At 46.2% G+C, this 16,282-nt stretch overlaps 2 protein-coding genes across 5 annotated transcripts; one reads left to right on the plus strand and one right to left on the minus strand.

Moving 5' to 3' along the window:
* Positions 1-8,536: 8,536 nt before the first annotated feature.
* On the minus strand, positions 8,537-13,521 carry LOC117849790 (uncharacterized). Of its 4 annotated transcripts, none has more exons than XM_034731490.2 (8): positions 12,725-13,521; positions 11,765-12,152; positions 11,414-11,686; positions 9,658-9,761; positions 9,449-9,510; positions 9,270-9,375; positions 9,120-9,182; positions 8,537-8,997 (listed from the first exon to the last, which is right to left on the minus strand). In XM_034731490.2, exons 1-7 carry the CDS (start codon positions 12,897-12,899, stop codon positions 9,133-9,135), a joined length of 1,158 nt encoding a protein of 385 aa, XP_034587381.1. In that variant the 5' UTR covers positions 12,900-13,521; the 3' UTR covers positions 8,537-8,997; positions 9,120-9,132. The 4 variants fall into 4 exon arrangements, 2 of the variants coding, with proteins under 2 accessions (XP_034587381.1, XP_034587374.1); XM_034731483.2 differs by having other exon boundaries at positions 9,258-9,375; XR_004639095.2 differs by lacking the exons at positions 8,537-8,997; positions 9,449-9,510.
* A 235-nt stretch (positions 13,522-13,756) lies between these two features.
* LOC117849811 (uncharacterized) lies at positions 13,757-14,284 on the plus strand. Its single transcript, XM_034731507.2, has one exon. The coding sequence runs from the start codon at positions 13,757-13,759 to the stop codon at positions 14,231-14,233; it is 477 nt and encodes a 158-aa protein (XP_034587398.1). The 3' UTR covers positions 14,234-14,284.
* Positions 14,285-16,282: the final 1,998 nt, after the last annotated feature.

Below are 16,282 nucleotides of genomic sequence, written 5' to 3' on the forward strand. Positions count from 1 at the left end.
TCGGCTACGCGATAATGCGCATTCTTCCAATATGTGAACTTTCCCTGGAGATCTTCATTTGATTTCTCAAGAACTGCACATTAAGGCGTAGGAGGGTCAGAGTTCCAAACAAAATCAGTACTTGGAAATCAACAAGGAGAGCAATTACCTTTAATCCGCTGGTTCAATGTCTTGTTGCGCCCACTGAGATGGTCCTTTTCATCTTCTAGTTGTTGGATATGATTATGATACTCAGCAGTAGTGCTATCAAATTTCATCAGCAGTTGAGAGGAGTACAATTTTTCTTTGGCAAGCTCTCTCTCCAGTGCCTCTGCACGGAGTACCATGTCTTCATACCCCTCCAACATTTGGGATTGCAATGGCAGCATTTGATAAAATCCTGTAGGATCAATAAGTACTCATGTTACTGTAAGGGTACTACATACAACTCAGCCAACAAATTGAGATAGACAGTACATACCTCAGTATACGCACCCAGACGGCGATGCAACTCCATGATGCTTGCTGCGCTCTCCGGATACACCAAGGGATCGTTGATGATTTGTATCTCTTCCATACAAATCCTCGCGGCCTCAGATATGTCCACTCCAGCTTTAGGATCCGCACCTCCTTGAGGAACCATAGTGAGGCTACTAGACGCACCTGGTTCGGAGGGCAATTGCATGGCCATCATATCCAAAGCTGCAGCCACCTTAGTTTCTACCATTGGCTCGGGGGCCACAAGAATAGCCGCATCACTAGCATCCGCCACCACCTCCTTGAGTACTTGTTGCTCGAGGGCTGGCACCACCAAGTCTGTAGTAGACGCCAACACCTCCCGCATGAGAGTCACCACGTCAGAAGTAGCTTTGGGGATGGAAGGTTTTTCTATAGATTGCTCCTGCGGCTAGAAGACTAGCTATGCTAGGGTGATGTCCTGACTTGAGTGGCCATCGCCATCAGCTGAAGGACCAGAGTCAGACCCTGATAGATCCACATCTGAGGATCTCCTAAACAAGACAAATTTTTATCAAAAAGAAAGACAATCTCGAGTTACGATAAGTACTCAATGAGAAAGCAAGAATTACCTTGTAGATCTCCTTAACTTCAATGTGGGTTCTCCTATAAGGCGCAGAAGTTTGATGCTAAGAGATGGTGCCTTTGCCGTGGCCTGAATGTTCGCAACCAGATCTTCGCCAGCCTTAGCCAACACCTCTACCGTTCGAGTTGTTCGTGTGCTGGTAGGGTCCACTATCAATCCGGATGTGTTGCTATCATCAACAACATTGGGCTCTGGATCACCTTCAGTATTGATCACCTCCACGGTGACCAGCGATTTGTCTTGCGTAGCCAAAGTAGCTGCCTTTTCAGCATCCGTCGCCATCTCGAGTAACTGCAATCCACTAGTGTCATCCTAAGTAGACACAGTGGTGACATTGGAAACATCCTTTAGGAGTACATGATAATCAGGATCTTGTCATTCCTCATGGATAATTACCTTGGGAGGCACATCGTCTGTAGATATAGACTTCTTTATGCCGCTTCGTAATGGCGGTCCGCTTTTTCTTCAGCGCCTGTGGGATCGTGGCTTCAATCTCTTTTGTAGCAGAGTGTTTCCTCGCTCTGAAGGATGGTCCAGCCTTTGCATTCGGCTGAGCTTTTACGTCAAATCGCTACGCAGCGTCGGAACTAGTGTCACTGGAGGATTCGACTACATCTTTCTCATCCTCGTCATCACCTCTCATGACTTCCAGCGAAAATACACGTGGAGCAGCTTCACAAGCATCCTCAAATCCGAAAGGGGAAGGAGAAGAAAAATATAAATCAACATCCTCCTGCAAAAAAGAACAAGTCAATAGGGCAATAATCTCCAATTGGTACTCGGGGGCTATGGCCATGAGTACTTACAGGCTTTGGCGGGCGTGAGGCGCTGAATTCCCGCATAATAGATGGATTTCACCCACATTCTTAACATCTAACCGAGCCTGACCATGATCTCATCCACGCTGATGTCGTCCGGAGAAAACCTGGATGGATCATTAAGACCAGTGTACTCAAATCCATAGTGGCATCGTTGCTGCAGAGGCTGGATGTGACGCTTCATGAAGCTAAATGCCACTCCAATTCTAGTAAGTCCTTGTTGCTTCAACTTGGCAATCCTGTTGATCAGCTCGAGTAGTAGGATGTAATCTCCGTACTTTGTCTCATCAAGCCACATGTTATTCCAAGAGGGCCGGTGGCCTATCAATTTGGGTAATTTCGGATCATGGTTGCCAATATATAGCACCACTTCTCTTTTGAGCTTGCATTGGAATCTATCAATTCGTAGTATAGATACTAACTACTCACTGTTTCTCGCATCTGGATCCTAGCGCCACTGACCAAAAGTGTATGATCCTTTGAGGGCTGTGGTTTGACACGGAAAAATTTCCGAAACAATTGGAAATGGGGCTTGATCCCTAGAAACACCTCACAGAAGTGAACAAAAATAGAAATGCGCAAGATTCCATTGGGGTTCAGATGAACCAATTCCAACTTATAATAACTAAGGTGACCCCAAAATAAATCAGAGGTGGACAATCCAAGACCTCATTCGATGAAATGAGGGAAGATTACTATCTTGTTGGGGTATGACTCTAATGGACAAGCGTCATCATAGGTATATCTCCATTTGATGATGCCTTGTTCTTGCAAAAGCTTGGCGGCTACAAGCGTTTTAGATCCTCTTCTGTTGTCTTCGATCACTTCCAAGAGGCAACAGCATTAGGCAGCGCCGTCTGATTGGTCTTCCCGTACTTGGGTGCCGGCAGTTGAGGTTCCTTTCCCTTGCCAGATTTCTTCTTCTTCTCACTTGGACACAAAAGTTATACTCCCCGTCCTAGATGTCACGTGTGTCTTAAGTCGCATACGCTCGGGGGCTGAGGAGGGGAGTTGGGATGATGGCACTAGCGCTTGAAGATTCGGCAGTGGTGGCGACACTAGGGCTATAGTGTGGAAGTTGAAAAGGCAAATGGCAAGGGTAAAATGGAAGGGATAACTTCCTCCATCATTTATAATAGCAGCATAGTAATACTGGGCAGTGGATCTTTTTTATTTAAAGGATTCCCACAAAATTAGGAGATTTGATTGGTGGTTATCTTTATTTTGGAAAGAGATAAGATTATTTCAAAAGATGGTCACGTTGATCAAGTTTGATCCTTATACCCACCAAACTAGTCAGCTAAAGGATCGGGGGTTGTGTGCCATGTGTCCATCGACAAAAAAGTTTTTTCTCTAGGTTTTAAGGGGAAAGTGATGCAAATTACAGATTGATCCTGAGCCTGATTCTTCGATTCAACCTAAGGCTCATCGCACTTCCATATAAAATTCAAGGTTGAAGACCACAAAGTTCAAGATAATCAGGGCTTGAGCACATTCTAGCCTCATGGCAGTTTTTTTGGTACCATTAAAGATTCAATCGAACAAAGTACTCGAAGAGCACTGGAAGTAGTTGGAGAAGATCAACAAAAGTTCTCGGAACTGCTGCATTCAACTAAAAAGTACTCGGGAGCTTGTCGCACATACATCTATGGGCCCACCAGTAGGTTTGGACAATCCCAAATATAGGGCCGGACACCGAGGCGCATCTGACATGGAGATCATGGCGCAAGATGGCGTAGTCTGCATGGAAAGATAAGAACTAGTCTATGATTAGGAAAGTACTTGTTGTAAAAAGAATAGGACTTCTCTAGTAGTATCCGACTAGTATTCTTATAACCAACTGATCTGTAACCCTGCCGCCGTATATATAAGGCGAGGTAGGGACTCCCTCCAAAGCAATCCAATACAAGCAACACACAGGATATAGGGTATTACGCTATTCAGCGATCCGAACCTATCTAAATCGTGTGTCTGCGTTTATCTTCAAGTTCCTGATCTCAACGAGCCCCACCAACCAAAACACTATCTCGGACACCCTTCTTGGTAGGTTCCCGGTCTAAACACCGATAGTATGGACGCACTTGTTCCAGTGCTCCTCAGCGGAAGAAGCAGAGCTCCTTGCATGTAGGGAAGGCTTGTTGTTGGCTCACCATTGTAGCCATGGTCCAACGTTTATAGAGTCTGATTGTTCTAGTTGTGTTGCTGCTCTTGCTGATCATGGAATTAATCGCTCAGTTCATGCAAGCTTGGTAGAAGACAGCAAAAACATCATGAGAATGCTGGGAATTGTTCGCTTAGTCAAGGTCAATTAAAATATGGCAGCACACGAATTGGCACAACATGCTAGACGGGTTCTCAGCTCGGCGGTTTGGTTACTAGGAATTCCTAGTTGTATCCAGCATGTTGTGGTTTTAGATTGTAATCAGACCTAAATTAAGCTTAATGAACAATCTTTTATCCTCGCAAAAAAAAAGTTTTCAGTAGGAAATAGACGACTGACTGATGCGATCAAATGTTGGGTTGAGCATCGTCTCGTACTCTCGTGCAGGCCACGAGAAAGCCCAGTTGATCCTAGGAGTAAAGCTTATCAGTCCTGGAAAAAAAAGAACGCAAACTAAAGCTCTGAACATCAAGAGCAGGCACATCTTTTGCAGTGCCTACCTGCCGCCGTTCTCAGTCACAGTTGCAAGCTCTAGTACCTCTCCTGCACCCAACCACACGGGATGGCGTTGGACTAGTAGAGGGCAAGTGGAGTTAGAGACGGATCTGGTGGTGGTAGTTGTCGAGGATTGGAAGGAGGGGCAACACAATGGATCATGTCTCTCAGAAGGTGAAGGATGAGACACGGTCCGTCAATCCTTTATAATAGAGCGTTGCTTGGTTCACAGTCACCGTTCGCCACGCCATGGTTGTGGCGGGACCACAAGAATCTGGCTGCTGCTTGGTCTGTAACTAATCGTTGGCAGCCACAGCAAAAACCAAGGGAAAGCAGTAGCATTCACGCCACATTTTGTGGCGCCATTTTTCCCCGCCTCAACTGCGGCGCCACCATAACTTCGGCATGGCAGTTGGTGGCCGGGGGACCAAACAGGCCCTAGGTCACGAGCAACATTTTTTAAAATAAATGCAAATCAATAGAAATTCTTAAGCAAGCAAAAGGAAGCCATGAGTGAAGACCGATGTTCTGTTTCATAAAGGGAAACTAGTGTCGGGTGAGAGACATAGTTATTAGGATCGGACCGGTCATTGACCAGATGTGGCGCAGCTCGAGAGGCCGTCGGCTCATCGGTGAAGAACAGGCAACCGACGAGGTGGGGCGGCCACCACTGGCGAAGAAATGGATAGAGATCGACAAGAGAACGCCGAACCACGAAGAACGGGAGATCAGGAGAAGCTGCGGCCGCTGGCCTTTTCAGCTCCAAAATCCAGATGCGCCGCTGGCTGCCAATGCCAGCAAAAGTGAACATTTTCCCTGCCTGCAACTTGAATAGATAAGGTCTAGCTGTCTGGGTGCCGGGCCCACAAGTGAAAATTTGGATTTGCCGCTGCCAGGCGAGATGATAAAATGCGTCCCGTACTCATGGAACCGGCCAGTTCATCGGTTTCAAAAAAACCGGCCGGTTCAATGGTTTTTACCGGTCCTATTGTATGGACGGTCTTTTAAGTGAACCGGACTGGTGGAGGCTCTAGTTCAGTCTATTATCGGTCGAACTGCCGGTCCAATCCAGTCCTTGTAACTAGGATGAGAGATGGCAAGTTGGTTCATTTTGCAGGAATAACAAGAGAAACTCTAGCAAGTGTCATACACCAAATTTAAAACTCCTACACTTTATTTTATTTTAGGAAGGCCTTCAAATCCCCCACGTTCCTTAGTTTTCAGTTGATGACGCAGTTATGGTTTCCTCATCATGTGCACCATCTCCCACGTACCTACTGCCTGGCCGTGCGTACCACTGCAGGGAGACCATGCGGCCGTCGCTGCCTGATCTCCACTTGTGCCTACGAATCCCGAGCAGGATCGGCCGCTGGAGTCCTGTTAGAAATCACATCACGTACCAGCAGCGAGCGGCACCCTATATCCACCACCCTTAGGGCTCGGAACAGAAAATGCTGCCAGGTTCTCTGTGATTTCCCTGGTGGGCTCCCCACGTCAATTTCATTCCGAGGCTCAATTTTCCTGGCATTTGGGAGCCCACGAGCATGTGGGTGGCAAGCCCAATCTGCGACTTTTCCTTGAGTGAGAACACCCCACCTCTCAGGTCCGAACACCACAACCCGGCGTCGTCGCGACTCGCGAGGGTAGCAACGCGAGGGAGCCAGCAGCCGCGCCTTCTTCATGCGCTCCACCGCCCTACCTCTCCAACCAAGCGTCGGCGCCCCTCCGCGTCGCCGTCCAAGTGCTTCCCCTCCTCTGCGTCCTCGTCCTCATTCCCAACCAGCCGCCGCCATCCCTGTCCAGGCGCTGCTGCCCCCCTCTGCGTACCCATCCCTATCCAGGAGCACCGCTGCCGTCTCAATCTACAACGACACCACCTCGGCCGCCTCCTCTGGAATCTGGATCCACCACGGCACCTCCACCCCGTCTACTTCTTGGATTTGTGAGTTCTCCACTTTCCTCTTCTCAGGCTCAGATTGCATCAACCAAATCGAGGAGGTTAGGGTTCTTCCTTCCCCTGTTGTGTTCTTGATTTCGATGGGGTGAAAAGCAGGTTGGGCTCTGGGAGAAGACAACCTGCGTACATCAATCAAGTTTACCAGGAGTAATAGATCGGTAATGTGTGTGTGACCTTGTGTTTTCATTCTCCTTTGAGACCTTCATGTGTTTTCCTTAGTAATAGATTTTGGAGAGTCTCATTATATTCTTTAATCTGCCAGTCTGGTTATACTAGGAGCTGGTTGTTCCTAGTATGACGCCCAACCAAACATGAGTGATTTTGCATAATGCTCTATAGAGCGACAGGGCGCTTGGAGCCTTGTAAGTTATTGTTTGTTCATGACATTCCTTAATTATATTTAATTACAGAATATTTGCACTGAACTGTGAATTGATTTAGCTGCCATGGTTAGTGTAATCCTGTGTGCGTGTCTTGTTAGTTTGTTCAGCTCAGTGCCTAGTCTATTTGAGTCAGTTAGTGCTATTGTTCAGGGTTCAGAGTTAAAGTAGTTGTGCAGCTGCATGCATCAGGTGTCATCATGGCTAAATTTTAGGCTCCACTAGGGCCTTATCTAGTTGTAATCACCGGCTATAAATAAAGGAAGAAAGTGTAGAAAAGCTGCAGCCTTTCATAGCACATACCATTGAGTTTCAAATCTCTATTTTAGCGCACTTCCAACATGACCCAAGTTCAAACAGACTGCATAGCATGAACTCAATCTACGCCTTTATAGTACTGAATGGAAGATTGTCAAAAGCCCTAGAGCATGAATTCAATTTACTTCCCACCTGATGATATGATGACCCTTAGCTGCTATTTGGTTCAGCTAAACTAGCCCAATTTTTTGTCTGCTATCTTCTTTCTGTCATTTTGATGATTTATGAAGTAAGCATATCTGCGACTGTTTAAGCAACTATATACATAATCTGTGAACATACCGGTTTACATAATATATATATATATATATATATGTAAATGTATATATATTAGATAATGGTATCTTGGGAGGATAGTTAGGAGATTCATGCTAGAGGAGGAGGAAAAGGATGATGAGCTCTTCTAATTATGGTTCCCGCGCTTCAGCAATGTCTATATGAGGAGAAAAAGTCAGAGCACACCTCAACTCTGCCTAATGCTGAAAAGGTCGGACAAATCTTGGAAGGCTACGAGAATTGGTGCAAAGTGGAGTTCAGGATGGAGCAACAAGTACAAGAAAAACGAGAAAGAATTAAAAGGGAACTATAAGGTCATAAAAGAAGCAAGGAAAAGTGGTGTCGGCTGGAACGACACTTTAGGTATGATCATTGCAGAATCAAAAGATGGTTTTTCCGCAATAAGGCTTTTCCTTGTGTTCTAAATCTCTTGACTAAGTTTAATTCTCTTAACTAACTTGTGTTCTAAATATCTGATTTATAGGTTTCCTTGGGCAAGTATTTGACAATGGTGGTATAAAGAAAATGCCATGTGCTTCACCATATGATATTGTGTAGTGTAGTAGCCATCAATTCTTATTGGTTGGTACTTTTTTTTAAAAAAAAAGAGAGCATGTGTTAGTATTAGTGTAGACAACCGAACTGTGCAAGTTTCTTCCCACTAGGCTACTTGCGTCATGAACTCAGAACTGCCTTGCCCTATCTCTCCAAACAGCGACGGGGGAGGGGGCAGCCCTGCCCTGCCAGTGGAGGGGGATTGTGAAGTCCATATAATCCCTGTTGGGGTTATTCCTTCCCGGAGCTAATCAGCTATGAGCTTAATCAGCCATGAGCTTCCAAATTAGCCCTTAGTATTTGGGTCGTTGGTATCGGATTTATTAATGCGACCCGACGTGTGAAGTCGGCAAAGTATGTACTCCCTCTGTCCCTAATTATTTGTTATTGGAGAACACAACCGATTACCAATGCAACTGCCAAAAGACTCTGATACCCCTATGTACAAATGATGGACATGCAATTAATGCTGCAATGTAGCGTGAAGAAGCAACAGAGCATCAAATTTTTTTCATTAAAGAAACCACTGACCACATCCACTTTTTCACATTAAAACATATAGTACAGTGTTTTTACTTTAAACAAATCAAAAGAACAGCAAAACATGAATTACATTTGGTGGCAAATACCACTCAGTGCCAAAACCAAAACAAGTCCTGCGCTCCATTTATTCACATCAAAAGCAAACTGAAATTGAACCCAGCGCCATTTCTCAGCGCCATTTCTCTGGAACACCTTCTTTGCCTTCTCATTTGAACCATTCACCTCTCATCCATCTTCATTCACCTCTCATCCATCTTCCATGGCAATAGACTTAAACACACTACCAAAGGAGGAAGGAGACAAGGTGCCTGATCTCAACAAAAGTCCTGCTGAACATGAAAAGGATCACGGTCCCTTGCAAGATGTAGTAGTTGCCGTTGAAGTTGGGGGAGCTGATCACTTTGGTCTCCACCCTGATCAAAATGATCAACAAGAATAAATTAATCAAGGTAAACACTTTGGTCTGTCCCTCCCTCCCTCACTCTCTCTCTCATCAGAATGATGAACAAGAACACATTAATTAGAATGCTAGTACCTGGTGACAATTGTCACTGTGTAACGATCCTAAATTCAGCAAGGTATTTCTTCTTCCACGGCCCTGTAAAGAAGATCAGTAGCATCACTAACACAATGAGAAAAATGTGATACATAGGTCAACTGAAGTATAACCAACCATAAACATTACAATTCTTCCTGTCATCAAGAACACACAAAAGAAACTTAGGTGCTTCAGGAAGCTTTCTTTTCACTTGTTCAAACATGTCCTCAACCCTTCTTGCAGCAGGTGCCCCCTGATCAGAATGATGAATAAGAACACAGTAATTAGAATGTTAGTACCAAGTGACAATACATTTGCTTCTGTACCAGGTGACAACAGTGGCCATCCATTTGATTTAAATATCCCACATGAAGAGGACCAAGAAAACCTGCATACAGGTGATTATTCCCCTCATGTCCAAGTAAAGTTTGCAGCAATAATTCTCCATGTGTAAATATTTCATAATCTATTTACTGACAATGAGTACACCATATGTAGGAGATGACAACACCGCCTTGCAAGAAGAACAAGGTACCTTGGATGATGTCATACATGACTTCGGCATGTACACAGATGATGTCAACATCATATTTGATGAAGAGGAGTTGTCCGACTCGGATGACGAAGATGATCAGCAAACTGTGCAAGAACAACCATCAAATATGATCAGGAATTTGACACAAAGACAAAGGCAAGACATATATCAAGATTTGCTTCGGGTAAGCACTAATGGCACATTACATAGAAAGAGCACAGCACTTATTGCTGCAAAGTACAACGTTCATGTGCGTACAATACAACGGGTATGGCAGAGAGAAAAAAATTGCTTGGCACAAGGCGTGCCAGTAGATGTCAACTCTTTGAGACCTAAGAAATGTGTTCGTAAAAAAATTCAAGTAGACCTCACAAGGGTTGTTGATATTCCCTTAAACAGAAGGGGTACCATAAGGTCGCTAGCAAATGCTCTTAATGTCAATAAAAGCTCTCTACATAGGTTGTTCAAAGAAGGCTTGCTACGATGACACTCCAACTCACTGAGGCCTTATTTGAAGGAAGAAAACAAATTGGCAACGCTATGATGGGTTCTCTCTATGCTTGATCCAACTACTCTGCCAAACAATCCAAGGTTCATTGAAATGAAAAATATTATTCACTCAAATGAGAAGTGGTTCAATGGGACACAGAAGACTAAGACTATGTACATGCATCCAGATGAAGAAGACCCACATAGGACAGTGCAAAACAAGAATACCATTCGCAAAGTCATGTTTTATTCTGCTGTTGCACAGCCTAGGTTTGATGATGAAGGGAGATGCTATTTTGATGGGAAGATAGACATATGGGCTTTTGTACGACAGGTACTAAACTTTCTCTAATTAATACTTGCAAGCCATTTCAAGCTATTGGGCATAATATTCTTTATAATTACAGGAACTAGCAAAAAGGAGAAGCGGCAACAGACTGAGGGGCACACCTATCACAAAGACCATGAAGGTTGATAGACAAACAATCAGATCTTATATGATCACAAAACTTATACCAGCTATACAAGCTTGTTGGCCTAGAGAAGCAAGGCATGAGACAATATGGATACAACAAGACAATGCTCCCTCTCATCTACCAGTAGATGATGCACAATTTGCTGCAGCAGTAGCCCCAACAAGCCTTGATATACGCCTACTTAACCAGCCTGCTAATTCGCCTGATATGAACTGCCTTGACCTTAGTTTCTTTGCTTCTCTTCTATCATTAACGGATAGAGCGAGATCTAGAAACATGGATGAGCTCATCCAGAATGTTGAGAAGGAATACCAAAACTACAACCATGTCATTCTGAATAGGGTATTCCTCATACTACAAGGATGCATGATTGAAGTTATGAAAGATAATGGAGGCAATAGGTACAAGATCCCTCACATGAATAAAGAAAGGCTAGAGGCACTAGCCATGCTACCTAGAGCTCTAAGTTGTGATAGGCAGCTAGTTGAAAGGACTTTTGAGTTGTTGACCAATTAGTGGTTATGTAATTATGTTCATGTAAACATCGCTTATGATGCTTTTGCCTTGTTCAGTGAGTACTACTGTTGTATATATAAACAAGGTTTAAGTTGCTTTTGTTCATATTCATTCCACTATTACATAACAAAAGCAGCTAAATAACAAAAGCAGCTAAATAGTCCATTGGTACCATCAATACATATGCCCTTCTACAAAGCTACATAAGAAAAGCAGCACTATCAACACCTACACTACGATCTTGCACCTGTGAAGCTAGTTCACATGTTCGTTACCTTTTCATTAAAGCGTCATCTTCTACCTGTGAATGACCTCGCAGGTCCACACCATCATAGCACGAGCATGCCTCATCATCAATTTCGATATCAGAGAAGCTGGCCATATGGTCTAGCTCCTCCTTCTCCAACTTTACACTGTCCATCTCCACCTTGGCACTCTCCTTCTCCAACTTGACATTGTCCATCTCCACCTTGGCGCTCTCCACGTCCACCTTGCCACTCTCATTCTCCACATCAGAAATTAGCCGACGCCACTCATGAAGCATAGTACTACACATAAATTATATACAAAATCAATAAGGTACTAGTTTGACAACCAAATTGCAAGGCAGCGTTAAGATGGCTGACCCCAAACGTTGACGACCTTGGTTGGCACACGGCCCAGTAATTCTGCTCACCGTAACAACATCTTGTGGCTCCGTCTCAGGCACATACTCATCATTATCACCAAGCAAAGATGAACCCTTAGCACCTCCTTCTTCATCTGAATCAGGTATCAAAACAAATTGATCTGCACCCCCTTCCTGTGTATCTTGAGCAAAATCATGTCCTCCGATGGCGATGCAGTTCAGCTTCTGGTCCCACCAAGTTCCACGATGATGATCCTGGCCAGGCATCTCCCTGGCGGGCCACATCCTACCGCTCAATTGGATCCCAAAGGCATGCTTCATCCGCAAGTGACGAATGAACCGGCCAATCCCATGTGCCCCCTTGCCACCTGCCATCCAAGAATTGCCTACAACACAAGCATAAAGGTCTGTAAATAAGAGAGAAAATAAGCTTTTTGTTAGGCCCTTGTCATCCACGTACAGGATGCCTAATAAACTTTAGGCAAGGCCCATGTGGCTCAAACCAACTAGGAATCTGCACAGAAATAACTAGAGTGTCAGTTTTTATTGCAAGAAAAAATAAATATTACAGACACTTAAAATGCACCAAATGATGGGTTTATGTAACCGCATCACAAGTCTTACCATCCATATTCAGGTATAAGAAATCTGTGTAAAGTAAAACATTGCCAATTTATTGATCAACTACTAACAACAGAGATGCTAAATATGATTTCGAAGAACCCAACTACTATGAACACATTGAATACTGTGAGAAAATTAGTAACAATACAATCTTATTATTGCAGATGCATCACATACAACATGTTGCTAAAGCAAGACATCACATACAACATGTTTATAAAGCAAGACATCTTATTATTGCAGATGCATCACATACAAAACATACAGCTCACATACCAGAGAAGTGGCGAACTCGACCTTGACATCAGAAACCCCAGCAGGGGTAGTAGCGTACCGGAGGAGGCGGGTGCCGTGCACCGCCGGAGTAGGCAGGCGCCCTGCGCCGTCGGAGGAGGAGCCCGCCGGAGGAGGCAGGCGACCTGCGCCGCTGGAGGAGGAACCCGCTGGAGGAGGCGGGCGATGGCGCCCAGCGCTCCTGGCTCCCGTGGCCCAGCGCTCCCCACTCCCATCACAGGGGAGTCGGAGGGGAGTCAGAGAGAAGTCGTCGGAGGGCAGCGCCGGGGAGTTGACGAAGGGCGGCACCAGGATCTGGGCGGAGTGGCGCAGAGGAGGGCGGCGCAGCACGATTTGGCCGGAGGGGAGTCGATGGAGGGCGGCGCAGCAGGATCTAGGCGGAGGGAAGGCGATGGAGGGCGGCGCCTGGGAGTTCGCGGAGGGCGGCGGACCGATCTGGGTGAGGTTAGGGATGACTGGGATTTTTTTTGCGTGTGTGCGAGAGGAGACGAGGGATGCGTGCGGTTGGTTCTGGAGGCCGCGAGAGGAGACGAAGGGATAAGGTTGGCGCCTTGCGTGCAGCTACGGACGGTAGGTGACGACAGTTATTGCGGGACGGGAACCTGTAGCTTCGACCACGGATAATTAGGGACGGAGGGAGTATATCTATACCTATCAAGCCAAACATACAATAGAACGATCTAGCTGACTTTCCCGCGCTTGACGGGGCAAGGTTGTGATGGCAACTGTCACAGGAATAGGACGGTGATGTGGTCTATGTTTGATGATGAGAAGTTTCGTGCCACTTGCGTGGAGCGGTGGAGGTTCAGGACAAGCCTTATTATTCATTAATGTCACTTTCCTGGTGATGTCGACGAGGTGACCACACGATGCCAGATTGCCCGCCTACTTTTTTCTAACGAAAAAGGACGAGAAGGCGCACCTTCCTGGAAATTTCGCGGCAGATTGCGACGCGCTCGGTTGCACAAATAAAAGGGCGGCACCATACCATTAGCAGGGCGCGCGAACCTGAGCATAGCACGCCCACGCGGTCGATGCATTTGGTGCTGCTCGAGGCCGTGTCGTCGGATCGATGGGACAGCAGCAGGCGCGGCCGGCGGTAGAAGACCACGCCGCCGACGCCCTGCTGCCGCACCAGCATCATCGGGACCGGCAGCAGGGTGGGCTGCCCGGCGACGCCGCCGCCGGCGGCGGTAGCTTCCCATGGCTCACCGTCGCGGGCTTCGGGTTCCTCACCTTCAACTCCGGCATGGCCGTGTACCGCTCCCAGGGCGACCGCGGGGCCGTGGCATTCGTCGCCTTCTCGTACCTCGATCTCCTGGCCCTCTTCTACTGCCTGAGGCGGTACGAGGGTGCCGAGCCCGGGTCGGCCCTCAGGGATCGCCTCAAGGTGGCCGTCTGGCTCCTGACGACGGCGCTCACGATACTTTTCTCCTACAAGGTCGCTGCCGTGATGCCCGTTGCTGCAGCGGTTGTAGTTTGGCTCATGGCGTTTGCAACAGTCGCAGGCGGATTTTACGGCTTCTTTTGTCACGAGGACAAGAAGTAATATGCCTTGCCCAAAAGATGATTATAAATATAACTAGTACTTCTGTTGTGAGTGCCTGTCTTCCTTATTGTTGTAGTCACTTAAAAATAAAACCCAACGTTAGTACATCAGCATCAGTATGCTTTTAATAAACATATATAAAAGTAACTTTTTCTTGAAAACTTAAAGTGTTCACATAATTCATTCACAGAAAATTTGTTTTCAAACGTTAAATACTTTTTCTTAAACAGACGGCAAAAGTTTTATCAATATTTTTATTACTAGAAAGAAAGGGGAAAAACTCATATTACACAAGAAAAAACACCACTGAAAAAAACTTCTGATCAAAATAGGGAAAAAAGGTCAAATTCTTTATGGAAACAAAAGCGAAGTAAATAGTATCATTTGGGTGTACAGTGTTGCCTTTTTGAATTCCTAACAAGAAAGATGTTTTGTAACCTAGAAAGAGAGAGAAAAATAAATACACTACACCATCAAGAAGGAAAAAATGGTTTTGTCACATGGAAAAGACTAAACTAGAGTTCGATGAAACATAAGGGATGACGATTACCTGATTTAGTTTAAAGGCAGCAAGATTTTAAGCTGTCTCCAAACTAGCAAATATATCATGTATCAGGAGTGATGTTAAAGCGGACCGGAGGCATGCATGTACGAAGTCTCATCTACCTTCAACTACTTGTGTATCCTCACATGCATCTTTCTTGCCACGCCATCAACCCACAAAGAGAGGATGAACAAAGCAGAGATCATGTCCAACAATCCAGTGTCAGAGAAGTTCCCGAGATTCGATGAAATTGAGAAACGTGGCAAAACTATTGTTGGGACATGATGTCTTCTATCTCTGCCGGTCCCGATGATGCTGGTGCGGCAGCAGGGCGTCGGCGGCGTGGGCTTCTACCGCCGGCCGCGCCTGCTGCTGTCCCATCGATCCGACGACAAGGCCTCGAGCAGCACCAAACGCATCGACCGCGTGGGCGTGCTATGCTCAGGTTCGCGCGCCCTGCTAATGGTATGGTGCCGCCCTTTTATTTGTGCAACCGAGCGCGTCGCAATCTGCCGCGAAATTTCCAGGAAGGTGTGCCTTCCTCGTCCTTTTTCGGGAAAAAAAATTTCAGTGGGCATGGCCCCAAAAGTTATTTCTGTGCGGACCTATCCCGGATGGCGGATGCGTGGAAACCCAACACATCCAGTTGACGTGGGAATGTGCGATTCGCCGGCTCTTGGCACGTGCTCGCGTTGGCTCGGCTCCGGCCAACGGAGCGCCCCATCGTCCGCCGCCGCAGCTCCACAGGCGCCCCCGCAACCGCCGCCGGAGCTCGTTTGCTACCTGCTGGCACCCCTCGTCCGCTACCGCCGCCACCGTCGTTGGACCTGCCGGGAACCCCATTGGTTGGAGCTTGTGAAGAACAGCAGATAGGAAGTGAAGTCGGCGGTGAGGGCGGATGCCTTGAGGGCTGCAGCCACGGTGAGTGCGAGCGCCGCGCGCTACTACTGGTTGTGGAGGAGGACGTCCGTCACTGGCCGGAGCGAGGCGGACACGGATGAGAGGCCGTCTCCATGGAGCGTGGTGCCGACGAACGCGGGGTGCTGATGGAGGAGTCCTTGTCGCGCACACAGCGGATCGCGTAGTCGTAATAGTAACAATATATTACCATCTTGGATCTAGCTCCTTTTGCCATATATTTTTCTTTTGCAAAAATGATAGGTTTAATTAAGTAGCATTATTATTGGTCATAATTTCATCCGGTCTGTTTAAAAACTAAATAACGGACTTTTCACTTTATCAAACCTAGCAGAACTGTTCTGAGATAAGAAGGTATATTTCTTACACTTTCATCCGGTCAGCTCAAAAACAGAGCAATAGACTTTGCCTCTTCATGACAAAAGTTTTTTTCCCTTCTGGATGCTTTACACAACTAGTTGTGAGACTAAAAAGGCTTATTGCTTGCGCTATCATCCGATTTGTTAACAATCATGGTAACAGATCTTCCCCCTTCCTCACTATAGATTTCCAAATTGTTAGAAGATATCTTAGGCCACGTTAAGGCA

The sequence above is a fragment of the Setaria viridis genome, chromosome 1, assembly GCF_005286985.2.
Source record: "Setaria viridis chromosome 1, Setaria_viridis_v4.0, whole genome shotgun sequence".
Taxonomy (NCBI): Eukaryota; Viridiplantae; Streptophyta; class Magnoliopsida; order Poales; family Poaceae; genus Setaria; species Setaria viridis.